Source organism: Oreochromis aureus, linkage group 7, assembly GCF_013358895.1.
Source record: "Oreochromis aureus strain Israel breed Guangdong linkage group 7, ZZ_aureus, whole genome shotgun sequence".
NCBI classification, from domain to species: Eukaryota; Metazoa; Chordata; class Actinopteri; order Cichliformes; family Cichlidae; genus Oreochromis; species Oreochromis aureus.
This window is the reverse complement of record NC_052948.1, coordinates 34646960-34673537: the sequence shown is the minus strand read 5'-3', so window position 1 is coordinate 34673537 and position 26578 is coordinate 34646960. Positions and strand designations below refer to the sequence as shown.

Below are 26578 nucleotides of genomic sequence, written 5' to 3'. Positions count from 1 at the left end.
CCTGCTTGTTTGTGTTGTGGGCTTCAAAAGACATGGATGGCTTCACCTTAAATACCTCAGTGACATGTTTGAGGGCTGCTGTGTATACAAGTCAAAAGAAAATGTTCCTGATTTAATTTCTTTTGCCGTTTCTTTAAATCATCTTTCCTCACCTGCAGCGGGTTGTTGGTGCGTGGTAAGCGGGGAGGCTTGAGGGCAGTGACACTGCAGAGGGGTGGGTGGTGGCTACAGTGCTGCTGGGCAGCATCTGGATCTCCCATCAGGAAGGCCAGCTGTTGAAGATGACCCTGCACAGAGAAATTAAAGACACTGTGAGCAACCAAACATGCAGTCTGAAGACACAACGTCAAAAAAGTGAATGTCTCTTCATGTCCTGCTTGTTATCCCCGTGAAATATCAGTTTGGATAGCCTGACATACTAGAAGTTTAACTTAATTTACCTATAACCGAACTGTGGTGATATTAAGTTGCAATATTTGAAACAACAAAATCAAAATATTTTAATATTCAATTTCAAAAAAACTTTTCCTCATCTATGTTACATGTAGTGAAGAAAGCTTTTAAGGAAATCTGAGAAGCCTAAATTTCCCATGCCAAGTTCTAGCTCACTTCTACAGAGGAACATTATTAAGGATCCTAACTGGAAGCATTACAAACTGGAATGGGATGTCCATGACTAAATACCAGGAGGCACTGAAACTGCCCAGAAGATCACCAACACCCATCTACTGAGCATCAGTGATACTGGTGAGGTAAGACATCTGCAGAGAGCCTGAGGCATACTAAAAATCAACAGTCACCCCTGATGCTATCCAGCAAAGCATACAGAAGCTTCTACTGCCAAACGGCCAGACACTAGAACATACTCCACCATATTTATGTATTCCTTTAAAATGTTGTCAAAAGAAACTTTACATCTGCAGTTTTAATTATACAATCTTGTATTGCATAAATATTCAGCAGCACTTCGATAACTACACCTGAACATGTAGCAACAACCTGCTTTGTGATAAATTTTAGTCAGATGAACGTGAGAACTTCTACATCTCTGCTGCATTTTATAGTCTCGGGAGTGGAAGGTGTCACTTAAATATCACAGCATTTTAAAAAGATGATAACAGTGCATTTCATGACATTTTACAGAGTAACAAAAAAGTAATGTAAAGAGTAATGTAACTATTTTTTTTCTCCAGGGTACAAGTAATGAATTCCACTGCTTTTAAAAAAAAGTAACAAGTAATGTTAAGGACCCCAATACTGAATGTGAAGATAATGAAACCCAGATGAACAGACAAGTCGTCAGGTGAACACACACGCGCAAACACACGCTTACAGACACACACACACACACACACACACACACACGCGTGCACACAAACAGAGGGTTTACTGCAGATCATGCATTTCACTGCAGTTCCCAGGGTCCTTTTCCAGTGAATCTCCGTCAAGCCAAGCAAGAAAACCAAATCATGAGCAAACCTCTGTCCTCAGGCTATGTTAATAAGAATGTGATGGTAGGTGAGAGCATGCCTCTGTGTTTGTGTGAGTGCAGCATGGCATAAGTTTCGCTGTTTAGGAGATAGATGCCCATGACTTTGAGACTTACTGAACCTAAAGTAAGTGAAACCATACATGAATGTTTACAATACATGTAGAAATTACATTACTTATGCAAATTTCTTGTTGTTTATCCAAATGAAAGCAATGAAGTCCAGGTCCATTTTGGAAAAAGTAAAATGCATTTTAACAAGCTATTTGTTCTCAGCTGCTTACAGAGGAAAAGTAAGAGACACACAGTCTGTAAGGACTTTAAGGAAAATCCATCTGAGAAATGTTATGTTTTATTTAACACAGACCTGTGTTACTGTATATAAAGAGATCGTTTTAGAGATGTTTCATGTCCTCTGAAGAAGAACCAAGTACCTCTGTTAGAAAAATCCCATAATGACCTTGAAATAGACAGGGGATCAAACAACACATGTCTGCTAAACAGTTGCATCTGCAGTACATTTTCATGAAGGACAAATATTTCTATTAATGTAATTGGTGATTGAAATATACAACAGACTTTTCTGCAAAACCAAATGCAGCTGTCACTCCTGGATCTTTACATGTAGCCTAAAGTATGCAGCGTGTGCATAACTGAAGCAATCGTGTACAAGTAATCAAATCCATTTTAAGAGCACACACTTTAGCACTTAGCAAATCACAGATCATTTTGTTTATTTACAGCACAAAGCAAAGCAAAGCACCCAGAAATTCCTGTTTCAACATGCCACACATTTTGCCTCTCTTTAAAATCATTTTTTTATGAGAACCTAATCCAGAAAGAACAAAATTATTCTGAGAAGCTCTTCTCATGCTGCACTGGATGGCAGTAATAGTTGCATTTAAGTGCAGAGTTCATTAGTATATGGTTTCACTGTGTCGACCACAAAAGATTGTCCAGAGATAAGACTGTCAGCACCTCAGGGATCAGTAAAAATCTGCTGCCGTGGGATAGATGGATGGAAAATCCATTTTAATTGTTGCTAAAAACAAATCCAGATGCTGCCTCTATAACGCTCGTCCTCACCCCCACTGTGATGCAGTCACTGCCTGCTCTGATCCTCAAGCTATATCCACAAAGCTTGTTATAGCAACTAATATCCACAATGCATTATGGGCCATCGAAATGCTCTTGAGATGCTCACATAAAAGTTTAAGGAACCATCAATGTCACATTTAATAATACAATTCTTAGGAGAAGCCCAGCAGGTGAATGAAAATAAGGAAGCACAGATTAGCGGGGAAAGGAAACAAAACACAAAAAAGGTATCAGGAAAACAATTAAAACCAAAGATCAAAGACTGAACAGAGGCACGCAGCCTAAATGAACACCAGGGAGAAGGATAATAAGACACAGGTTAACTAAATCAAGACAATAAAAAAAAACACGAAAAACAAAACTAAAGAAAGTTAAAAACACAGAAGCCCACTTGAAAAAATAACCTTCGAAATGGTTAACTGGTTAACTGAAAGAGGTCAAAATCAGAGAGCACACAGGAAGATGCAGACATACACAGAAAGCAGAAAAGGCCACAGAACGTTTTAGCAAAACAAAAGCTAAAGTGGAAATAAAAAAAACAATGAAACCATCATAGAAGCTATCACCAAAAAAACAACAGTGTGACGATGAACAGATCTCCTGAAGATTTGGTTTGGATATCTATCAAGCGAGCTTCCCATCAATGACTAATACCATTGATTAATTACCAGAACAAGTCCACATGTTTCTGGATCAATTGCATACATCCAGATGCTGAATCCATCCATTTTAGTCTGTTTTGGATGCATGAAACACGTTAAAATAAATGCAAAAACAAAACATGAACAGTACATGCTTAACTCAATATGCAAGTATGTCTACAGACAGATTCTCTGCTTAAAATCAAAAACATGGTTTCCAAGCATCTTTGGGTCTGTGATGAAAAGATACATGGGTGGAATGTGTGCTCCTTCCTTTGCTGTTTACTTGTAGAAGGATGAATAGGAATGCATGACTTTTCAAAGTAAAAGAAAATCAACTGGATATCACACACATGGCCATCTGTTTGGAAATAGTTGCTTTAATCTGTTCGTTGCATAAGAATGTTGTTATTCATATGAAGTGCAATAAGAAACAAATAATAAAACAAATAAATAAAATGTTTTAAATCTAAACAGGACCAATCATACCGGATATTGTCAGGGTCTATGTACAATAAACAGAGGTTTCAGGGCTGAAGCCCCTTCTTTTTTTCATTAGTCAAAAAGTTGCAGAGCCACTTACTTCAAATGGAGTTTCAAAGCTCTCAATAGTTCCTCCAACCATGAGCAGGCCGTCGGTGCTGATCCCCATGCCGTAGTAAACCCAGTCCACACTCTCCAGCAGAGAGCAGTCCACATAGAGTGCGAGCCGCTTGGCAGCCACACTGATAGCCACATGGTGCCACTTTCCATCAGACAAACCACTGACCGGGAACCTGACAGAGAGACACGCAGGTCATTAGTTTTGTGTCTTAAAGTTCTTGTGCGAATGTGACAAAGCAGTTGAGTTCAAAAAATGCTTTGGGCACTGTGATCATAGTAAGATAACTTTGTGTTGACATCTGGGTGCCGTCTAAATCTCAAGGACTCCACACATTCTGCCTTCTTTCATCAGGCTCAGCCAAACAAACAAACAAACAGAATGAGCTCTTGTGCTCTGAGAAGGTTTAATCATGTCTCTCAGTGTGGGCATGTGTGTACGTCCTGTGACAGCACATAAAAAAATCAATTACAATACTCAAATTAAATTTGGCTGATCTCCCCTTTAAGGTCAGCTCCTTGTAGACTTAGTCTAGTTCCAGCTAGTACTTCCTGAAAGTCAGATCCAACCACTTGTATGTCCGCTCTGTGATTTAACCAAAGACCTCAAACATTCACAGAATCAAACAGGTCAACTTGATCTCTGGATCTAGCCAAACTCTAATAGTAGAAACCTGACAGACATGCAGCTTTCTGTTAAAAAAGCTGAAATAAAATCATTCACGTGCAAACAGTACAAGATAACTACAGTATCTGTGTATGTCTATCTTTTGGCCCATTTCTGTATGCTGTCTTGCACTGATGTATTGCTTCAAGCTTTGTGTTTCTTTTAGAGGAGAAACCTGCCAAGAGTTACCTAATAAATCTTTTCTCCAACGAGACAGCCAAAAGCAGTCATCTTCAAATAGAAACACAGGCTGCAGACAAATATACCTCCACAGAGTTCTCCTTCGTCTAACCAACAAATTTGCATACAATTCTGCTACGAAGCAGGAACGGGCATGAGCTGTTCTCTAATACCTGAAACCTCAACATCTGGAGTTTTTCAGTGATGGGTACAGAAACCATGCACTCACTTAGCGGTATCTTGCTGGCGGACTTTGAGCAATTTTACTTAATCACTTCTGAATAATTTCTTTTATCTGCCAAAGAGGTTTCAAGGGACTCGACACATAAATAATTTATACTCAGTTTTAGGGCTGCACAATAAATCATTGCACCATCGAAGATGTGATGTGCACAACAGTCACATCACAGGACGTGCAATGTCAAGTATGGCAAATTAGCTTGAACATATCAGGCTACAGTTTGATTTTTTTCTCAAGGAAAACTTGCATGGTTCTCTTTCGCCATGACTCATCCAAAACAGGAGACTGTATGATAGAAGATTATTCACGCCAACTATAGAGTTTTTGGATTGACATGAACTTCACTTATATAACAGTTTATTTAGTGAGTGAAACGCAGGCGTGTGTGTACAGAGCAATGAGCATGGAAGAGAGAAAAAACAGAAAAGGGAGATTTGACTGCCAAAAAGAACGGACTGAAAAGGTGAGCCAATTTATTTATCTAATCAGAGACAGGGCCGGACTTGATCAGACAGAGAGAAAAGTGGCTTGTTGTGCTGGTATCTTTTAGTGTCAGCAATCTCAGTTCCCTTCCTATTTGCCAGTCTGCCCCTTTCCCACCGACAAACTGCAATCCAGGGCAGGTGAGTCACTGCAGCCCTCTCAGTCCTTGATTAGAGAGGAGGCCAGAGAAAGGCTATTGATTACAGGTCTGCAATGAACCTGCACCTTTCAGTAGTGTTCTGTGCACTATTCTCCTCGCAGTGCCAAAGCACCTCAGATGTACTTCCAAGGACATGAGCCATAATGACAGACCCTCCCGCTGCAAGCACAGAAAGGCTTCTTCATCAGTGATTGCACTGCGGAAACCAATTTTGTAGTAATAAAATTCAACAAATGATTGTTGACGCTCATTCCATAAGAATTAAAAGACACTTTTGGGTTGTTTTTTTTTCTTCTTTTATTTTGAATTTCTATGCCCATTATGGATGGGTGCATTTATTCCAGATGGTGCCATTTAGAGACCACTAATGAAAATTATTTGATTTTATATTGCCCATATTGTACAGCCCTACTTACTTTGGAGAAAAAAAAAAATCAAGAAGTGGACTCACTCATAGTGTCTCTGCTGCGTTCCTATGAAGATGATGGCATGAGCACTGATCCGCAGCTGCAGCATGACATGATTGTCGGGGCTGAGCATAGTGAAGACACTTCGTTCTTCCCTCTGAGGACTTCGCAACTGTACCAGCAAACTGAACTCATCTTCAAACCTAAACACAAACATATCACTTAGCCATATAATTGGTACTCAAAGCATAAAGAATACAGCTAAGTCCTCTTTAATAAGTTGCATGTGTGGGCACAAATTGTACTATAAACACCAGTGGATAGAAACATGTTGCTAATTATAATGTCACACGATACAAATAAACAGAAAACTCACAGGAGGACTGGAAAAAAGTCCATTATGATTTTTTTTTCCTAACTTTACCTTCAACAAGAGCAAGATAGAGCAGGAAAAAGTGAGAGACGAAGAAGACATTTTACCCATTGATGAAGATCTGTCTCAGAGGGAGGGCCAAGGTGGAGTACTGTCCCACCTGCAGGACTGGACACTTGCTCTCACCCACAGTCATGGAGGCATTACTGTTGTTTGTGATATGAAAAGAAAGCTCCTGCAGGATGTTCACCTCATCTGTTGGGAGACAATAAAGAAAATGCTCATCACCTAAAGTAATGATTCTCAAGATGTTTTAATAATGCACCTGGTTGGCAGGGAGGCAACTCTTGCCCACTGTTTTATACCCGCTTCATTTTGATTTCTGTTGTTACTCCCCAAAAGCAGCAAAAGAATTGCCTCACAACAGAGCAGGCATCAGTGACAACGAGGATGGCACTGAATAAGTCAGAAATAACTTGAATAGCATGAAATGTTGGAACTAGAGCACTTGAGGGGAGGTGGGTTGTAAAACAGCTTGCAGCGGCAGCCGTAACTGTTGGAGGCTAACACATGTTATAGCCCACCCTAAAGGAAACTCGGCTGTGCATTCCTGCAGAATATAAAATGTGACTTGCTGAATTTACTTTTTAAAGTCAATCAACTATATTTCAAGTATTTTAACAATTACAATACTGTGCATAAGTCTTGAACCCATTGATTCCTTATATTTTGCTACTGAAATGGGAAAAAGGTGTAACAATTTCTTCAAACCTCTGCAACTGTTTGGTATATTAGGCAAAAACAGAGCCTTTATGATTCTAAAGAGTCAATATTTAGTATGACCACTTTAACACAGCCTATTCTCTTAGTACAGAGTAGTAGTCTTCACAAATAGTTCTCCAGGCTTCTTAAAGGTCATTCAAAGCTCTTCTTTGGACGTTGGCTGCCTTTTGTTCTGTTCTCTGTCAATATAATCCTACACTGCGACAGTAATGTTGATGTCCGTGCTCTGGGGAGACCAATCAATGACTGACAGTCTCACGTGGTGGGATAAATGCTGAAAACTGAAGTTGTTGACAATCAGATGCTTTCCAGATAGATTTTGATCCAACATGGAATACTGGGTGCATTTCTTTGAATTCATAATTTAATACATTTTGATTTGGATCTCCAACACTACTGGTGGAAATGTAGCCCCAAAAATGACTCATCACTCCATCAAACCTTTTGCCACATGATTTTCAGTCCAGATCTTGTGTAATCTGGCATACCTCAGCCGTTTCTCCCCGTTCCCTTTTCTTGAGTAGATGGATGGCTGTCAAAAAGCCATCCATCCACAGAGACCATTTCTGATGAAGCTACAGATCTTTGGGGATCACCTTATCTTTGACATTTTTCAACTAAATACTACTGCTCAGGGCAACTTTAAAAAATATACAAGAAAGTCTGGCTACGTGGAAGCAAAACATAAAGAAATGAGGGGTTTTGCACAGTACTGTACTTTACCTATCTATGCCTAATCAGCAAGGTGTGCTGCAGTAACTTCCTATCGTTTTCATCACACTAGCATGCACCTGTACCTGTAAACAAAAACATTTGTTACCTTCCTTAATAAGCCCATCTATACAAAACCAGGCCCATAACAAAATCCTCTTTTCAGCTTAATGTGGAAGAATTTGGCCTGCACAGGGCCTTGAGCTCAACCCCACCCAACATCCTTGAGATGAAGGCTCAAGTGTCCACACACTTTTGGCCATGTAATATAAGTGTTTCAAGATTAACGCATCCAGGTGGCGACCATGTGTGTTGTAGGCGCACCAAATCATTCAGTCTGCTAGAACTTAAGAGAAACCTTAGCATGCTGTGAACACACCACTCACTGTTGGCATTACGAAAAAGCGGAAAACCACTTGCGGTGCTGTTGCCTTTTAACGCTGCAGAGGGCTGTTACATATTTTAACCTGTTTTTTTTTTCTTTTTCTCTTTTTGCTGCCTTACAGTGCTAAACAGTGTTTTACCCCTCCCCCATTGGCTTATTTTCCATCATTAGATGGACATTACCACATGTGAGCAGGTAAAGTGCCATTCGTCACGACTTGCCCACAGGTCAAAGAACTGCTTTCAGAGGATTATGAACGCAGCTTTTAATCATATTTGGAGAAACTGAGTCACCGTTCTTAAGAAGACTGGCATTGTTGTATGGCGGCCACACACTCACCTGGGAGCTCACTGAGATCCCGCTAAACCAAAATGCCAATGTCATTACATAAGGTGCAAGACTAAGATTAATTATACGAACAGAGTAGGAGTATTTGAGCATGATGTGAGAGAAAAAAATCTAACTAAAGATCACTGTGTGAGTGATTTACATGAGCACACAACAGCAAGGGTGATTTAGACTTTTTTTTTGAAGATACATAATTATTCCAGCAGAATAAACTAAACTATTTTTAATTGATAAATCTGTGTCTGTCAGCCCCATCGTAGACCCACAGGCTCTGTCCCGCTGGCAGCAGAGCCACACAAATCACCGCTCGACAAGTGCAGCGTGATCACACTCTTCTGCTTGGAGGAAATACATTCCTGACAGACCCAGTGTCACATCAGTAATTTCAACATAAAATCACACAGAAGTAAAGAAGGCAGAAAGAACGAAAACAGGCAGCTAATAAAAGAATCAGAAATTAAAATAACAAGAGGTAAAGCGCATAAAAGCAGCTGGTGCAAGCATTTTACTTAAATAACCAAGTGAACAGATACACTCATCGACCCCTTTGTTTCTAATGAGCCAGTTCCTTGGAAGTTACTTGGAAAACAAAGTCAAGACGACCTGCTGAAGTTCAAAGTGAGCATCAGAATGGGGAAGAAAGGTGATGTAAGTGACTTTGAATGTGGTCTGGTTGCTGGTGCCAGATGGGCTGGTCTGAGTACTTCAGAAACTGCTGATCTCCTGTGATTTTCCCACACAACCATCTCTGGGGTTTATAAATAATGGTCTAAAAAGGAAAAGTTATCCAGTGAGTGGCAGTTCTCCGAGTGAAAATGCTTTGTTAATGCAGAGGTCAGAGGTCAATGGCCAGACCGCTTTGAGTTGAATGAGTCCTTTGACTGAACACCCACCTAAGGACCAAACAGTGAGTTTCGATGAAATGCTCTGTAATAACGAAAACTGGAGTGATATAAGACCACCTGTTTGACCTTTTAAGTGTCCAACAGCTACTCTACCTGAGGCATAAATCTGCAAGTCATGCAGGGTTGCTTAGACTGGAGAACAGTAAGTAACAAAAGTCAGTGCAGGATGAGATGAATGTATGCTGACCTTAATCCAACACTCATTATGTTTCAGTCCATCTGATGTCATCAGGTTGCACCTCAGAATGTTCAAGAACTCAGCGATGCAGTGATCCTGATCTGGGAGGAGAACCCCCAGGACACCATTCATTGTCTCATTATGGGCATGCCCCAACTTCAGGCATGTATACAAGCACGTGGGGACTGCACAAAGGAATGAGCAACACTTTGAGTTGCTGCAGTGAAACTTCAGCAAACTGGACTAGCCTGCTGCCTCATTTCTCCACTTTGACTTTTGGGTGTCTTTGAATTCAGCCCTTTCCAGGTTGATAATTTTCATGTCTATCAAACAATGTGGAATCCTTTCATTCCCAACACATTACCCAGTCTATATCAGTATAGATATCGCACATCCTTTAGAGAACTGATGTGTTTTCCTTTTATTCTTTTGAGCAGTGTATTCCTCAAGTATAAAAAGGTATAATTAACCATAAAACAATTCTACCTTTAAAAATAACAACACTATAACCCAGATGCCACAGTCACGATTGTGGCATCGATGACGTTACAATGTCATTCTTCCATAATAATGTAATCACATGTACCTTTAAACATGTCACAGGAGATCAGCAGTTTGTGGTTAATTATTAGGAAAACCAGGCATTTACCAGAGTTTCTTTTGATTCAAAATTACATAATCTTGAAACAATTTAAAATTTGCACCGAAGCATAATAATAATATTAACATCAGTCACACAAACCACAAAGTCCTCTGTCATAGTTTGGCCTATGAGAAATTGCTGAAGCTACAGTATCTAAATAAGCAATAGTTTATAGCCCCAGGAATTGGAAACATTTTCTCACACAGTTGCTGATCTAATGTGCTGATGGTCTTTATTAAGCCCTAGTTGTGTGTGAGCATTCAAGAAAAAAACGTTTTGTGTGCCAACAAAGTGCCCTTAAGGAAAACCTTCCCCCAGCGCAGTAATCAAAGGATCAAACCATTACGACAGGGCGGGGGTGAAGAGGAGGGAGGGAGAGAACTGCTGCCAATCATGCCTGTTCTGTTTCCTGCAAAATGAAAAAACAGATGTTTGAGGCCTTCAAATGTGTGAACACTAAGGACTCGTAGGGTTAGTCCAGTCTTTGGGAAACTGCTATTTACCCTATCTAACCACAGACTAAGATTTTCTATATGATTCAATATTCCAGTGGCCAGTTACTGGGCAGATGTTTTGAATTAAAATTAAAATTCAGTGACTCCCCCAAGATATTGTCATTCAGTTTGAACAATTAGGCCTCATCCAATTATTCATCTTAAAGTTGTGTGGAGTTCAGCTAGGTACTAAATTAAGATATTAATCTTTGCTGCTTGTAAGTTATCACTCATCAAAATTCTGTGATACCTTTCTTTTCCAGTTTCCCTTTTAAGATTTTACACCCAGCACCATTCATGCAGCAGGCAAGAACATTGCTAGTCTCTTGAGGGGTTAACACACAGATGGCAAACACCTCAGAAAGACCAGAAATACTCAGACTTCTTTTGCTTTACGTCCTCCAACTGAAGCTCAGTGCTGGCAGGTGAAAAGAAGCAGGTGTGCCCTGGAGCCAAAAAGGGACAATTGTAGAGTCTGTTGGGTGGTCAAACAACACCCCCTCTGTGAAGCCAGGCTTCTCAACTGCCATCAAGTGTGGCCATTCAGAGCAGGTATAAATACCTCTGCTTTTTCAAAAATTCTACAAAGGGGCTGCTTATGAGCCTTTCCCCATGTCTCACCTTTAGCCATGAAAACAACAACAGCGCAGAGTGAACACAAGAGTAACCAAAGAACCTGAAGTTGGAATTTATTTTCGCCTACCATGTTTTGTGCACATCTTAAAGCTGAATTGGGATTCCCATGCTGTAATTTTAAATATTTTTTTACTATATAACACCAGATAACTTTGTCTTTTTTGGGTAAGGGATAGGATAAGTATAAGCCACAAGGCTTCAGCCTATTCCTTTTTCGGTTACTGTTTGAGTACTTTTATGTAAAATTATAATCTGTTGTTGTTGTTGTTGTTGTTGACTGAAATAAATTCAATTCAATTCAAATTCTCTTTATGCATCCCAACAGTAAAACGCATGACAACCATTCTGTTGTATTCTGATCTAGAAAAGAACAGTCAATACAGATCACTGCAGCCGCACCAGTGCCACCGGGACAAGAGGGCCCCCGGAAACCCATGTATCAATCATAATTCCAAAACCTTACAAAAAGTCGGATCTTGTTGGTTTAACATATTCAGTCCATTTTGACCACTGTTCATAGAACTTGTCACTTTGAATCCTCAAAGTGAATGACAATTTTTCCACGTTGTAGATTTCCTTAATTATATTGACCCAGTCCTCCTGTGATGGTGGTTCGACCTTTAACCATTTCCTTGTAATTGCATTTTTGCTAGCAATCAAAAGAATTGCCAACAATCTTATATCAGACTTCTTCCAATTTTGCGTATTTACATCTCCCAAATATATACAGTGAAATGAACAGGGGATTTTAACTCCAAAAACGTTATTTATATGATTACAAATATAGGACCAAAATGACCTTAGTACATTAAATTCCCAGAAGATATGATAATGATTGGCCCCAGAGGTTCCACAAAGCCTCCAACATGAATCACTGCTTCCCTGGTGCCTTTTTTGAATTGGTGTAATAAAGTATCTCATTAGGTTTCTCCATCCAAACTCTCACCATGTATTGGAGATTGTTGTGGTCCACTGTAGTTGACACATTTTTGCCCATTTTTCACTAGGAATAAGTACATTGCCTTCCGTCTCCCACCTTCTCTTAATGTATTCTGAGTTGATCTCTTTGCTATGCTGGATTGATTTATATAGTTTGGATATCATGTGACTCAGAGAATGGGATTTTACTAGTGTGGAAAAAGTTTCCACAAAACCCAATTCACTGTTTTCTATTATAATTTTAATGGTTTGATCAAAGTAATGCCTGACTTGTAGATACCTATAAAAATTATCTTGACCCAATCCATATTTTTATTTTAATGTCTTGAAACTTAAAAATGTCCCCTCATGGGCCAAAGAGTAATATGTAGTTAAACCTTTTGAGACCCACATCCTAAACCTATTATCGTGAATATTGGGCAGAAAATCAGAGTCATAAGCAATCCATCTCAGTATCCTAGCTGCTTTCTCCAGCCCACTCGTTTGAATAACTCCATCCCAACATTTTAGGAGAGAATCGTACATAAAATCACAGATTTTATTTTATTTCTACGCTTTGTCTTATGTATTGACTTAAAGGTTCAACAAATAGAGAAAACAGAAGTGCTGAGGTCGCACATCCTTGATGGGTTCCTCGTTCTAGACTGATAGATTTTGTCAAGTCTCCACTGATTTTACAGGGAGTGCAGAATTATTAGGCAAATGAGTATTTTGTCCACATCATCCTCTTCATGCATGTTGTCTTACTCCAAGCTGTATAGGCTCGAAAACCTACTACCAATTAAGCATATTAGGTGATGTGCATCTCTGTAATGAGAAGGGGTGTGGTCTAATGACATCAACACCCTATATCAGGTGTGCATAATTATTAGGCAACTTCCTTTCCTTTGGCAAAATGGGTCAAAAGAAGGACTTGACAGGCTCAGAAAAGTCAAAAATAGTGAGATATCTTGCAGAGGGATGCAGCAGTCTTAAAATTGCAAAGCTTCTGAAGCGTGATCATCGAACAATCAAGCGTTTCATTCAAAATAGTCAACAGGGTCGCAAGAAGCGTGTGGAAAAACCAAGGCGCAAAATAACTGCCCATGAACTGAGAAAAGTCAAGCGTGCAGCTGCCAAGATGCCACTTGCCACCAGTTTGGCCATATTTCAGAGCTGCAACATCACTGGAGTGCCCAAAAGCACAATCAGACCCAGACCCAGACCCAATCAGACCAGGAGTGACATGTTTAGCCGCATGTTCTCCTTAAATTGCTGGCTGTCTGAGTGGTGTCCCAGAAACGATGTGGGCTTCATAGATAATTGGCAAACCTTCTGGAGGAAACCTGGTCTTGTTAGGAGAGACGGCATCCATCCCACTTTGGATGGAGCAGCTCTCATTTCTAGAAATATGGACCAATTTATTAAACCCCCCAAAATATGACTATTCAGAGTTGGGACCAGGAAGCAGAGTTGCAGTCTTACACGCCTCTCTGCAGCTTCTCTCCTCCTGCTACCCCCAAAACCCATCTCCATTGAGACTGTGTCAGCTCCCAAAAAGACAAAAACAAACTAAAACCAGCAATAAACAACTTAAACATAAAAATCACAAAGAAAGAACAATACAGTATCCACATTTGAACCAAAGAGTAAAACAGTGAAATGTGGATTATTAAATATTAGGTCTCTCTCCTCCAAGTCTCTGTTAGTACATGACTTAATAATTGATCAACAAATCGATTTACTCTGCCTTACATAAACCTGGTTGCAGCAGGATGAGTATGTTAGTTTAAATGATTCAACACCCCCGAGTCATTCTAACTACCAGAAATCCCGAAGCACAGGCCGAGGGGGCGGTGTGGCAGCAATTTTTCACACCAGTCTATTAATTAACGAAAGACCAAGACGGACTTTTAATTCATTTGAAAGCCTGATGCTTAGCCTCGTCCACCCCAGCTGTAAAACTCAGAAACCAGTCTTACTTGTTATCATCTATCATCCACCTGGGCCTTACACAGAGTTTCTCTCTGATTTCTCAGACTTTTTATCTGATTTAGTGCTCAGCTCAGATAAAATAATTATTGTGGGTGATTTTAACATCCATGTAGATGCTAAAAATGACAGAGTCAACATCGCATTTAATCTGTTATTAGACTCAATTGGCTTCTCTCAAAATGTAAAAGAACCCACCCACCACTTTAATCACACTCTAGATCTTGTTTTAACATATGACATAGAAACTGAACATTTAACAGTGTTTCCTGAAAACCCTCTGCTGTCTGATCATTTCCTGATAACATTTACATTTACAATAATTGATTACACAGCAGCGGAGAGTAGACTTTATCAAAGTAGATGTCTTTCTGAAAGTGCTGTAACTAAGTTTAAGAATATAATCCACCCACTGTTATCATCTTCAATGCCCTGTACCAACATAGAGCAGAGCAGCTATCTGAACGCTACTCCAACAGAGGTCGATTATCTTGTTAATAATTTTACCTCATCACTACGCATTTACTCTGGATACTGTAGCTCCTGTGAAAACTAAGGCCTCAAATCAGAAGTACTTGACTCCGTGGTATAATTCTCAAACACGTAGCCTAAAGCAGATAACTCGTAAGCTGGAGAGGAAATGGCGTGTCACAAATTTAGAGGATCATCATTTAGCCTGGAGAAATAGTTTGCTACTTTATAAGAAAGCCCTCCATAAAGCCAGAACATCTTACTATTTGTCACTGATTGAAGAAAATAAGAACAACCCCAGGTTTCTCTTCAGCACTGTAGCCAGGCTGACAAAAGTCAGAGCTCTACTGAGCCAACCATCCCTTTAACGTTAACTAGTAATGACTTCATGAACTTCTTCACAAATAAAATTTTTATCATTAGAGAAAAATTACCAATAATCATCCCACAGATGTAATATTATCTACAGCTACTTTTAGTACCATCGATGTTAAGTTAGACTCTTTTTCTCCAATTGATCTTTCTGAGTTAACTTCAATAATTAATTCCTCCAAACCATCAACGTGTCTTTTAGACCCCATTCCTACAAAACTGCTCAAAGAAGTCCTGCCATTAATTAATGCTTCAATCTTAAATATGATCAACCTATCTCTAATAATCGGCTATGTACCACAGGCCTTCAAGCTGGCTGTAGTTAAACCTTTACTTAAAAAGCCATCTCTAGACCCAGCAGTCTTAGCTAATTATAGGCCAATCTCCAACCTTCCTTTCATATCAAAAATCCTTGAAAGAGTAGTTGTCAAACAGCTAACAGATCATCTGCAGAGGAATGGCTTATTTGAAGCGTTTCAGTCAGGTTTCAGAGCTCATCACAGCACAGAAACAGCTTTAGTGAAGGTTACAAATGATCTTCTTATGGCCTCTGACAGTGGACTCGTCTCTGTGCTTGTCCTGCTAGACCTTAGTGCTGCGTTCGATACTGTTGACCATAATATCCTATTAGAGCGATTAGAACATGCTGTAGGTATTACAGGTACTGCACTGCAGTGGTTTGTATCATATCTATCTAATAGACTCCAATTTGTTCAAGTAAATGGAGAGTCCTCTTCACACACTAAGGTCAATTATGGTGTTCCACAGGGTTCAGTGCTAGGACCAATTCTATTTACATTATACATGCTTCCCTTAGGCAGCATCATTAGAAGACATAGTATACATTTTCACTGCTATGCAGATGACACGCAGCTCTATCTATCCATGAAGCCAGATAACACACACCAATTAGTTAAACTGCAGGAATGTCTTAAAGACATAAAGACCTGGATGGCCGCTAACTTTCTGCTTCTTAATTCAGATAAAACTGAGGTTATTGTACTCGGCCCTGAAAATCTTAGAAATATGGTATCTAAGCAGATTCTTACTCTGGATGGCATTACCTTGGCCTCCAGTAATGCTGTGAGGAACCTTGGAGTCATTTTTGACCAAGACATGTCCTTCAATGCACATATTAAACAAATATGTAAGACTGCTTTCTTCCATTTGCGCAACATCTCTAAAATTAGAAATATCCTGTCTCAGAGTGACGCTGAAAAACTAGTTCATGCATTTATTACTTCCAGGCTGGACTACTGTAATTCACTATTATCAGGATGTCCTAAAAACTCGCTGAAAAGCCTTCAGCTGATCCAAAATGCTGCAGCAAGAGTCCTGACAGGGACTAGAAAGAGAGAGCATATTTCTCCTGTTCTGGCTTCCCTTCATTGGCTTCCTGTTAAATCCAGAATTGAATTCAAAATCCTGCCCCTCACATACAAGGTCTTAAATAATCAGGCCCCATCTTATCTTAATGACCTTGTAGTACCATATCACCCCATTAGAGCACTTCGCTCTCGCTCTGCAGGCTTACTTGTTGTTCCTAGAGTATTTAAAAGTAGAATGGGAGGCAGAGCCTTCAGTTTTCAGGCCCCTCTTCTGTGGAACCAGCTTCCAGTTTGGATTCGGGAGACAGACACTATCTCTACTTTCAAGATTAGGCTTAAAACTTTCCTTTTTGCTAAAGCATATAGTTAGGGCTGGACCAGGTGACCCTGAATCCTCCCTTAGTTATGCTGCAATAGACGTAGGCTGCTGGGGATTCCCATGATGCATTGAGTTTTTCCCTTCCAGTCACCTTTCTCACTCACTATGTGTTAATAGACCTCTCTGCATCGAATCATATCTGTTATTAATCTCTGTCTCTCTTCCACAGCATGTCTTTATCCTGTTTTTCTTCTCTCACCCCAACCGGTCTCAGCAGATGGCCGCCCTCCCTGAGCCTGGTTCTGCCGGAGGTTTCTTCCTGTTAAAGGGAGTTTTTCCTTCCCACTGTCGCCAAAGTGCTTGCTCATAGGGGTCATATGATTGTTGGGTTTTTCTCTGTATTTATTATTGTGCTATCTACTGTACAATATAAAGCGCCTTGAGGCGACTTTTGTTGTGATTTGGCGCTATATAAATAAAATTGAATTGAATTGAATTGAATTGAATTATTTTGCGCCTTGGTTTTTCCACACGCTTCTTGCGACCCTGTTGACTATTTTGAATGAAACGCTTGATTGTTCGATGATCACGCTTCAGAAGCTTTGCAATTTTAAGACTGCTGCATCCCTCTGCAAGATATCTCACTATTTTTGACTTTTCTGAGCCTGTCAAGTCCTTCTTTTGACCCATTTTGCCAAAGGAAAGGAAGTTGCCTAATAATTATGCACACCTGATATAGGGTGTTGATGTCATTAGACCACACCCCTTCTCATTACAGAGATGCACATCACCTAATATGCTTAATTGGTAGTAGGTTTTCGAGCCTATACAGCTTGGAGTAAGACAACATGCATGAAGAGGATGATGTGGACAAAATACTCATTTGCCTAATAATTCTGTACTCCCTGTATAGTGCAGCAACTGTGTCAATTATACTTGAATGGAAACCAAATCTGGTCATGACTTTGTATAGAAATTCCCATCTCACGGAGTCGAACGCTTTTTCTGCATCCAAACTCATCGTAAGTGTTTCCAGATTACATTTCTTTTTTTTTACATATTTCATAATCAATAAAGTTTTCCTAATATTGTCCTGAGTCTGTCTTTGTCTAATAAAACCAGTTTGGTCTTTATGGATGATTTCTGGTAGAACTGTCTAGTCGCTTACAGATTATGGAGGTAAAAAGTTTTTAATCATTATTAAGTGCACTTATTGGTATTATGTAAATCCTACATTCTAATTTGTCTTTATTCTCTTTAGGAATTATAGAAATTATAGCCTCATTCCATGAAGGCGGTATAGTTCTTTTTTCCAACACCCAGATGACTGTTTTTACCAATGTTGAGACTAGTTGTTCTTTCATAATTTTGTACCATTGTCAATTAAATCCGTCCGCCCCAGGGGCCTTACCATTTTTTAGTCTTTTAATGGCCTGTTCAACTTCTTCTTTAGTTGTATATGATATGAGTCTCGTATTTTGGTCGTTTGTAACTTGGGGCAGTTCCAGTTTTGCTAAAAATATATCGATGGCTTCCATACTGCTACATTCTTTGGGTTGGGAATACAATTTTTGACAGTAAAATTCAAAGCATTCTTTGATTTTTTCAGGGTTAGTTTCTATCCTATTTCTTACTGGATGTTTAATTTTGTGAATTGTTCTTTCTGCCTGTTGTTTTCTTAACCTGTATGACAGAAGTTTTAACGCTTTTCCTCCTGTGTCATAATACCGTTGTTTTGTAAATAGAAGGTTCTTTTGAACCTCTTCTGTGTTTATTACATCTTTCTCCCTCTGTACTTCTTTTATTTTTATCCTGACTGAATTACATAGTGAAATTGAGTGTTCTTTCACTAGTTTCGTAAGTTTACTTTCTGGCTCATGTAGCTTTTGCTTTCTGCACTTCTTTAACACAGAGGAGATGGCTATGAACTTACCATGAACTACTGCTTTTAAGGGATCCCATAATATTACTGGTGAAACCTCATCATTATCGTTGTATTGGAAGTAAGATTGAATTTCTAATTTCAATGTGTCTTTACCTCTAGTTTTATTCAGAATGTTTGCATTTATCCTCCAAATAGTAGATTTTGTTTCATTAGCTATGTTAAGTGTCAAGTACACAGGCTCATGATCTGAAAAGGTACAAGTACCAAAGTCATATTCAACTAACCTGCACCTATCGCTTTTAAACTTCAGGAAAAAGTCAATTCGGGAGTAAACATTGTGCGCTGAGGAATAGTGGGTATAGTCCCGTACAGTAAGGTTATGTTCCCTCCATATATCCACTATTCCAAGCTCTTTCATGTAATTGTTAACCTTTTTACTAATACTTTTATTTATACTTTTAGTATTAGTAAAAAGGTTAATACCTTTTACTTATTAATAATACTTTTAGTCTTTGTGCTCCCATTGGAACTATCCATTTTAGGATGCAGCCTTATGTTAAAATTGCCCCCGCATATTGGAATTCCTTGACTTTGAGTTGTAAATAGCCCAAGCACCTGTTTATAAAATGCCCAGTCACTCCCTGGAGGGATACATACATTTAGCAGACTCACTAAGACTCCATCTATTTTACCCTTAACCATAATGTATCTTCCCTCCTTATCTTTATGCTCAGAAATAAAATCAAAATTAACTTTATTGGAAATCAAATTTGCTACCTCTCTACGTCTCCCAGAGCTATATGAGGAAAAATATATCTTGGAGTATCCCATTCTGTTTAATTTTGTATGTTCACTATCAGTGAGATGAGATTCCTGTATATATATTCCTGCTATCTGAACCTTATTCCTTTTTAATTGCGATAACATTTTTGATCTTTTAATTGGATTAAGTATGCCATTTATATTTAAAGAGACATACTAGGCCTACTAAACATCTGACTGTATTACAACCTCTTTGGCATATAACCAATTTAAACTATTTTTGCTGATATAGCACCAAATCACAACAGTCACGCGCTTTATTTTTGTAAAGACCCATCAATAATAGAGAGAAAACCCCAACAATCAAATGACCCCCTTTGAGCAAGCACTTGACAACAGTGGGAAGGAAAAACTCCCTTTTAACAGGAAGAAACTCCTGGCTGAACCAGGCTGATGGATGGAAAGCATAATAAAAACTACTTCGATAGAAAAATCCACAACTACATTCGGCACAGATGTTAACCAATTAGCAACTGATGGAAGTGAAAAATGAAGTAAACAAGTCTATCATTAAAAAAAACTGCAGTACACCTGATGTCCACTTGAGGCTAACGCCAAGAGCACACACAGCCTGAACACACACAATGTTTTGTCTCCATGAATAGTTTCCCTCTTTGTAACAACTGTGCGGGAGGTTGATTTTTCATGATTCATCTGTCATAATCTGGTTAAAGCTTAAAGTTATGGGTGTGGCTGTTTTACTAGTCAGTCACCCGTGGGTGAAATTCCAGTACGTTATTAGTCTGTTACTTAGCACTAATTAGCAGGTGTCTGTGTGTTAACTTTAGCTGAAAACGTACTCCTCTGGTCCAAATGTGGCACTGTTACTTTTTAAAAACAAATTCATTATGTTCCTTGTTCCATGCCTTTTGCCCTGCTCCTTAACACCTCATGAAATCCACTGTGACATAATTACCAGTTAACAAGATAAACCTGAGGCTACAGTCCCACACACTGGCACAAATCTCTATCCTAACGAGGAAGCACACAAGCTCTTTCTTGTACTGTGCAATTATTAACACGGTGATGACAGAAAAACTAAAGTGTCAAGGCGATGATATGAAGGCTACAATTCTCCTAACATTGATTTTGTTAGCTGCTGATGCTCAGGCTCTGGCTGCTAAGCTCGGGATGACATACACGCTGCTCTGGGTTCTTCACTAGCTTTACATGTTTTCTGTGCTGATGCTTGCAAAGAGTCGATGTTGTGTGTGAAGTATAGCACGTTTGTTTTGTGTGCAATTTTTGTGTTTTGTGCAGGAAAGATACAAATAATTTATATCTCTGCTCTTCAGAAGTTGTAGACCCCTCCACTGTTTTCCTTCTACCTACACACCAACTGAGATCAGCTCACTGTAGTGCACATGTAGGAAAAGATGATCTTTTTTATTTCTCTCCTCCCACCATGCAACTAAAGATTGTTTGTAATGGAAATAATGAAATAATTTATTAGCGTGCTATAATGTTGCATTACAAAGTAACACTGAAAAATGATCACTTTGGAAAGAAAAAAAAACAGCAAGCAAAATCAAATTTTGCAGAGTTCAGAACCTGAGTGACATCACAGCAGCATTGTACAGTCTGTGTTAACCGTCAACGAAAGGAGGAATTTGGTACTAGCACTGGCAATGTTAGCAACACTCAGTAAAACTAATCTAACATTGTTTGGTTATTAAAGCATGTGATTAATCATTTCAAATGGCTCCTAAATACATACATAATATTTGCACAGGCAATGTTTAACCTCATCCATTAGACTGTGGTCAGTTTTGACCATTTTCTTACTTTAAGAATAGTCAGCTAGTCTATGTTTTAGCCTCACATTAATCAGCCAGTCAATTAGTTTCCACAAACATCACTATTAGAGAGCTAATTTTCTATATATTGGACTTAAGAAGGAAAAAAAAAATTATGCTCAAGAGTCAGAGCAATACCCAATTTCAAAAGCAAATGAATTTAATATCAACAGCATCACATGATTCCCATGTAAGCAAAAGTTAAACCTTAGGAAGTGGACACAAACGACATAAGAATATACCAAACAACAACAAAATCATATACAGACAACAGCTGTACGTGGTTTTCTTTAAATTCCCCCAGCCGTTGTAAAGTTTCTTGTCTTACTGCTAGCATGCTACGTTCTGGTCCTCTTCATAAATCTCTTCAGTTGCCTTCTAATGAGGGAAAGTGAAAGTCTGTAATAAATGAATGCCTTCATGATGAGCCACCATTGTCATACAAAAGAATATAAAAGCCTCTTGAGAGACATAAAGACAAAAAAATAAAACACGCCAATAATTCTGTCTTTACATCAATAGCTACTACAACTATTTGACTTAGTAAGCTCAAGGAGTGCTGACAGTAGATGTCTTGGGCAACAATGAGTTAACAACTTTATCTTCACTGATGCTGATCCAGATAATATAAGCACTTGAAGCTTCACCACAATGCAGTTTAAAATCTGAGAAAAGCTGTGCGGTGGGATGATCAGTCATCTGCCATCTTATTGGAAATTGTTTTGTGTTTATGAGGCACACATATGGTTCCCATGCATTTCTCCACGAAGCTACAAAAACGCAATCATTCAACATGATTTCTACACACATCAGCAACCGTAACCAAGTGTTGAAAGCTCTGAGCAGTGAAAAAAGATTAGCTGAAAGTTTCAGCAGATGGAGCAATTCAAAACCAGAAACATTTTACATAAGCAGAAAAAAAAACTTTGAACATGTTCCTTGTTTTCTGGAGTGAAAAACCTCAAATATTCAAATATCCCCATTCCACAGGGATGATGCTACGGCGTGAACATGAGCGCCAGCACTTGGAACAAGATTTTCTTTGGATGGGACTTGTAAATTGTTAAGAGGATGGAGACAAAAAGGGTACACTCCAGAGCTCAAATTCATTATTCCAAAGTGCACACCTTCGTTATTTTTTTGACTCAGACATCCATGAAGTATATAAAGAGCTTATGCAAACTATATGACAGGCCATTACTGTAACAGCTCTGGTGCATTTGCCAGCAGCAGACAATGCCACAACTCCTGAATTAAGCCAACTGACTGTACGCTTTATTTGTGTAAATCTCTGGAGTTATAGCAATTATAAACCCTGGCTGGTGCCCAGATGTGAGTCAGTTCACTGCTGTCACAAACATGATGAGTTTGAAGGCAAAGAAAACAAAGTAACTTACTCAAAGGCCTTGAAAACAAGTGGCCATCAATTAACAGACGACTTACATTTTAGGCTTCATCTTCATCTTACTGTATGGTCTTTACCTTATAATACAGCACAACTTGAGGCAACTGCTATTGTGATTTGGTGTTATTTAAATAAAACTGTGTTCAATTGAATTAAATTAACTGATACAATGTGGTTGTTTGCATAACAAAAATATGAAATGGAAGGCAATGCCTTTAAACCAAGCGGTAAAATAAAAATTTTATACATAAGCAATAATCATAAACTGTAAATAAAAGATAGAAGCACTAACATTGGCATCACCATGTGATTTTCCAGAGACTGCATTTTGAAGCCTGAACTTTAGGAATTTAGCTGTAGACACTGTTTTTTGATTTTGCATCCATAAACTGTAATGCACAAACACAGAAACCCGGTACTGGTGTTAGCCTAAAAGTCTATTAAAAAGTCTATAAAGCCTATTAAAAAGCCTATAATTAAAAAGAGAGAATTTCACTCACCAAAATTAGAGCATTTATCAGGTTGTTAGATTAAAATGCAGTTGCAGTACAAACAGAGGCCCAGTTTAGTGGGGCCTAGCAGACAGCTACTGCCTACACAAGCCTGTGTCAGCACAAATCCAAAGGGCTGTTATAAAGGGATCAAAATTGATTTTGTACCAGACAGTAAAGAGGTAATAATCATCCCTGAACTTGTGCATTTTAACCAGTAGTTGTTGGTAGTGTACAAAAAGCTAGGTTCATTTAGATGTACTGACAGAAAGGCTGCTGCCAGAAAGTCTTGGTTATCACCTTTTTTACTGGGATTTTCCACACACTGATCTTCCGGCATGATAGCTAAGGAGGGGAAACAGCTGTCTGCGTGGCTTTCTCCTGGCATGTTGGGGCACACGGGGGGTCACTGAAACGCGACACAAACACCAAATGTTTCCTCGCCTGAGGCCAGAGGTGCAAACTTTCGTGTAAGCAGATCAGTGGGGCCCAGGTCCTTCAAACCCAGACGAGCACACTTCTGCTGTTTACATTCTACATACAGCGCCCTGTAGCAAATGCCAGGGCACAGAGGAAGAAGGGAAATGCATAAAGTGTAAAGCTGACCCGCTGTCTGTTACCTGCTAAGCAATACAGATATTCACAGAAGTGGGCCATCTAGCTGGTGAAAAACAAGAGCACTGAAAATGAATGATTATTTTTTCCTGGATGTGTGCAAGGGCGTATGTTTGCTATCAGAAGCCAGAACAATTATAATAAGAAGACAACATGTCAAATGTGTCAAATTCCCACCCATTCTGTAGACTTTTCTGAAGCACTATTTCTTTTTCCCAGCAGAGCTATTAGTTAATGGGAACTGATTAATGACACGATAATCACACAGACATTTTAAGACATCACCTCTTCGGTCTACATCGGACCCTTTTCACCACTTCCTCTGCCTCCTAGTCTGGCCCACTTCCAGCTGCTGTAATCAAGGGAAGTGGAGCCAGCTGCCATGCTGTCCTGCGGTGGGATCACATTACCCTAATAGGCTGAGACAGACCAACAGATAGCTCAATTACTGCACTGCTACAATTACTGGACTTTGCTCTGGTAGAGGGGGCATCTCAAACAGGCAGAAGATTAAAGACTTCCACCTCCTCTGGCAGAAAACAAGGCCTGGGGAATCACTGGGCCAAAAAGTAGGAAATGAGAAATGGAAAGTTGGAGTGAATACAGGAAACATAAGAAACTCTGTTCCTAAACATCTCAATCATTCCCTCATCAGAAAAGCCTTGAGTGATGAGCACACCTAGGACCACGCTGACCCATAGCTGTCCTGCAGATTGTCAAATGTTCACAGATGCAGCATTCATAATGGAAATACCTCCTGCTAGTACAGCAAGAGACCGCTGACTTCATGAAGACTGTCTATCATGGAGTAAGAGATCCAGTGTTGGGATATTATTTCAAGAGCTGTCCTTTAAAGGGGATAAACTAAGCTTACGTAAAACCTGGGTTTGTGTGAAGATGGGCTTGTTAAGTGGGATTACAGCCCAGTGGAGGTCACAGAGGGATTTAAGTGGATTGAATGGATCTAACAGACATGTTTTTGGCCTGTGTGTAATACGGCTCAGGAAACACAGTCGATATCAGCTCTTGTCTTGAAATCCTACAATATCTGGAAAAGAAGGAAAGACATGCAATACTGAATGGAGGTTAGGGGTTTGTTAGCCTCCCGCGGCAGTATATTTAGGAGTTATTATGTTCAAAGGGGACAACCAGGCAGGCTGGAGTGTTAGAAGTTATTTTTAAAAAAGCTTGTACACTATAATAAAGTCATTATAAACTCAACACTTGGAAACTGTACATATAATTATGCCTGCCTTTACACCACACTGCTCCAAAGGATAACATTCCTACTGTTTGTTTGCTTTCAGGGCTAAATACTTCATAATGCACATTTGTCAATTATCAGACGTATGCCACAGGATGAGATCTTTCTCTTGCTTTACTTAAAGTGGTTATCCACAGCAACTAATCACTAAGCCCTGAAGGCTTGAAGAGAGAGACACGAAAACTTCCTGTGCTGTTTTTCTCTGGCTCAACTGCTGTCGTACTACCAAATCCAAAGAGAGCCTTAAGAGCACTGGAGCCAGTCATCAGTGAGGTAAATTATACATTACAGTGGCATAGGTTAGAGGAGAGGAAGGGTCCCTTTGATATACTGACTGCTAGGTGCAGGGGTTATCTTTGTTGAGCGATGCTTCACACGATACTGATGACCTTAGAAATATTGTAACGTGTGTAAGCGACACACTACTTTACAACAAACCAAAATATCACAAAGGCACTTAAGGTTTTCTTTGGAAGCACTTCTGAATAAAACCAAAGAATCACCCCTTTAAAAATATAATTTATCTTTAAGCTTTAAAGTTTAAGGTTTAAGCTTACAGCTTAAATCTGTGCTGTAGGTATGTCGTAACTTCAATCCCTTATAAAAACTCTTGTAATGCTGTAATGTGGTGTGCACCTCCCCACAGATGTAACTGTGCATCACACTCCCAAAGACTGTGACTTGCCCATTCATTTAAGCTAATTACAAAGATGCAGGGTTTAATACATCCTACGTATACAAGAATACATTCTTCTATGAGGAGATAAAAACCAAGACTCAGGGTGTCACAAGCCCAGCTAAATGGGTTTCATAAGGAAAGGCCCCCGGCATAAAATCTGTGACAAATCAAATGTAAAGACACATCTGCTCTGGCAACCCCTTGGGAAATAAAGTAGCAGTCGATATTACCCATACCAACAAAAAATGGATGGATGTATGGATGGAGACATGAGGTGACAAACATTCATGTTTATGGCAGTCCCCCACAGCATGTCTCCTTGAAACAATGTTCTTTAGTTTTCCTGTTAACTAAGGAAAAGTTGAGCAACACCAGTCAACACTTGCCCTGATGAGCATACCTCCGGGTCAAATTCCTCACTGGAGTGAATAGCACTAATGATACAGGCCTTCATAGTTTGAAAGTATTTCCTGCACATCAAAACAAGCACACTGTGGATGTGAACAATGAAAAATATTTATTTTGATTCAGCTGTCTGAGATTTAACAGCAAGTCTGAAACAGACAGCACTATATACAGACGAAAACAGGCAACCTTTAAGCATCTAAGCCGAGTTCCGTGAACAATTATCCTATTTTTACCCTTTCCTAATAATACTGAAATGCGCTGACGTTCAGGCTTGAGATACCTCTGGCAGTGTAACATTTGCTTCTCATGTTTTGCTAATGACATCACAGCAGAGGGCACGAAAGACTGACGATAGGGAATCCAGGGAGTTAGTCAGAGGTATGTTCCACTG

The 26578-nt window shown here is 39.4% G+C and overlaps 1 protein-coding gene across 1 annotated transcript in view; it reads right to left on the bottom strand.

Annotated features, from left to right (window-relative positions):
- si:ch211-196i2.1 (collagen alpha-1(I) chain) overlaps positions 1-26578 on the bottom strand; it is a 117807-nt gene that overhangs the window by 73133 nt on the left and 18096 nt on the right. Inside the window, exons 2-5 of the mRNA XM_031738971.2 lie at positions 6447-6594; positions 6011-6169; positions 3812-4004; positions 153-287 (exon numbers count right to left, since the gene is read on the bottom strand). Coding sequence (XP_031594831.2) covers positions 153-287; positions 3812-4004; positions 6011-6169; positions 6447-6594 — 635 coding nt within the window. The remainder of the gene's footprint in view (positions 1-152; positions 288-3811; positions 4005-6010; positions 6170-6446; positions 6595-26578) is intronic.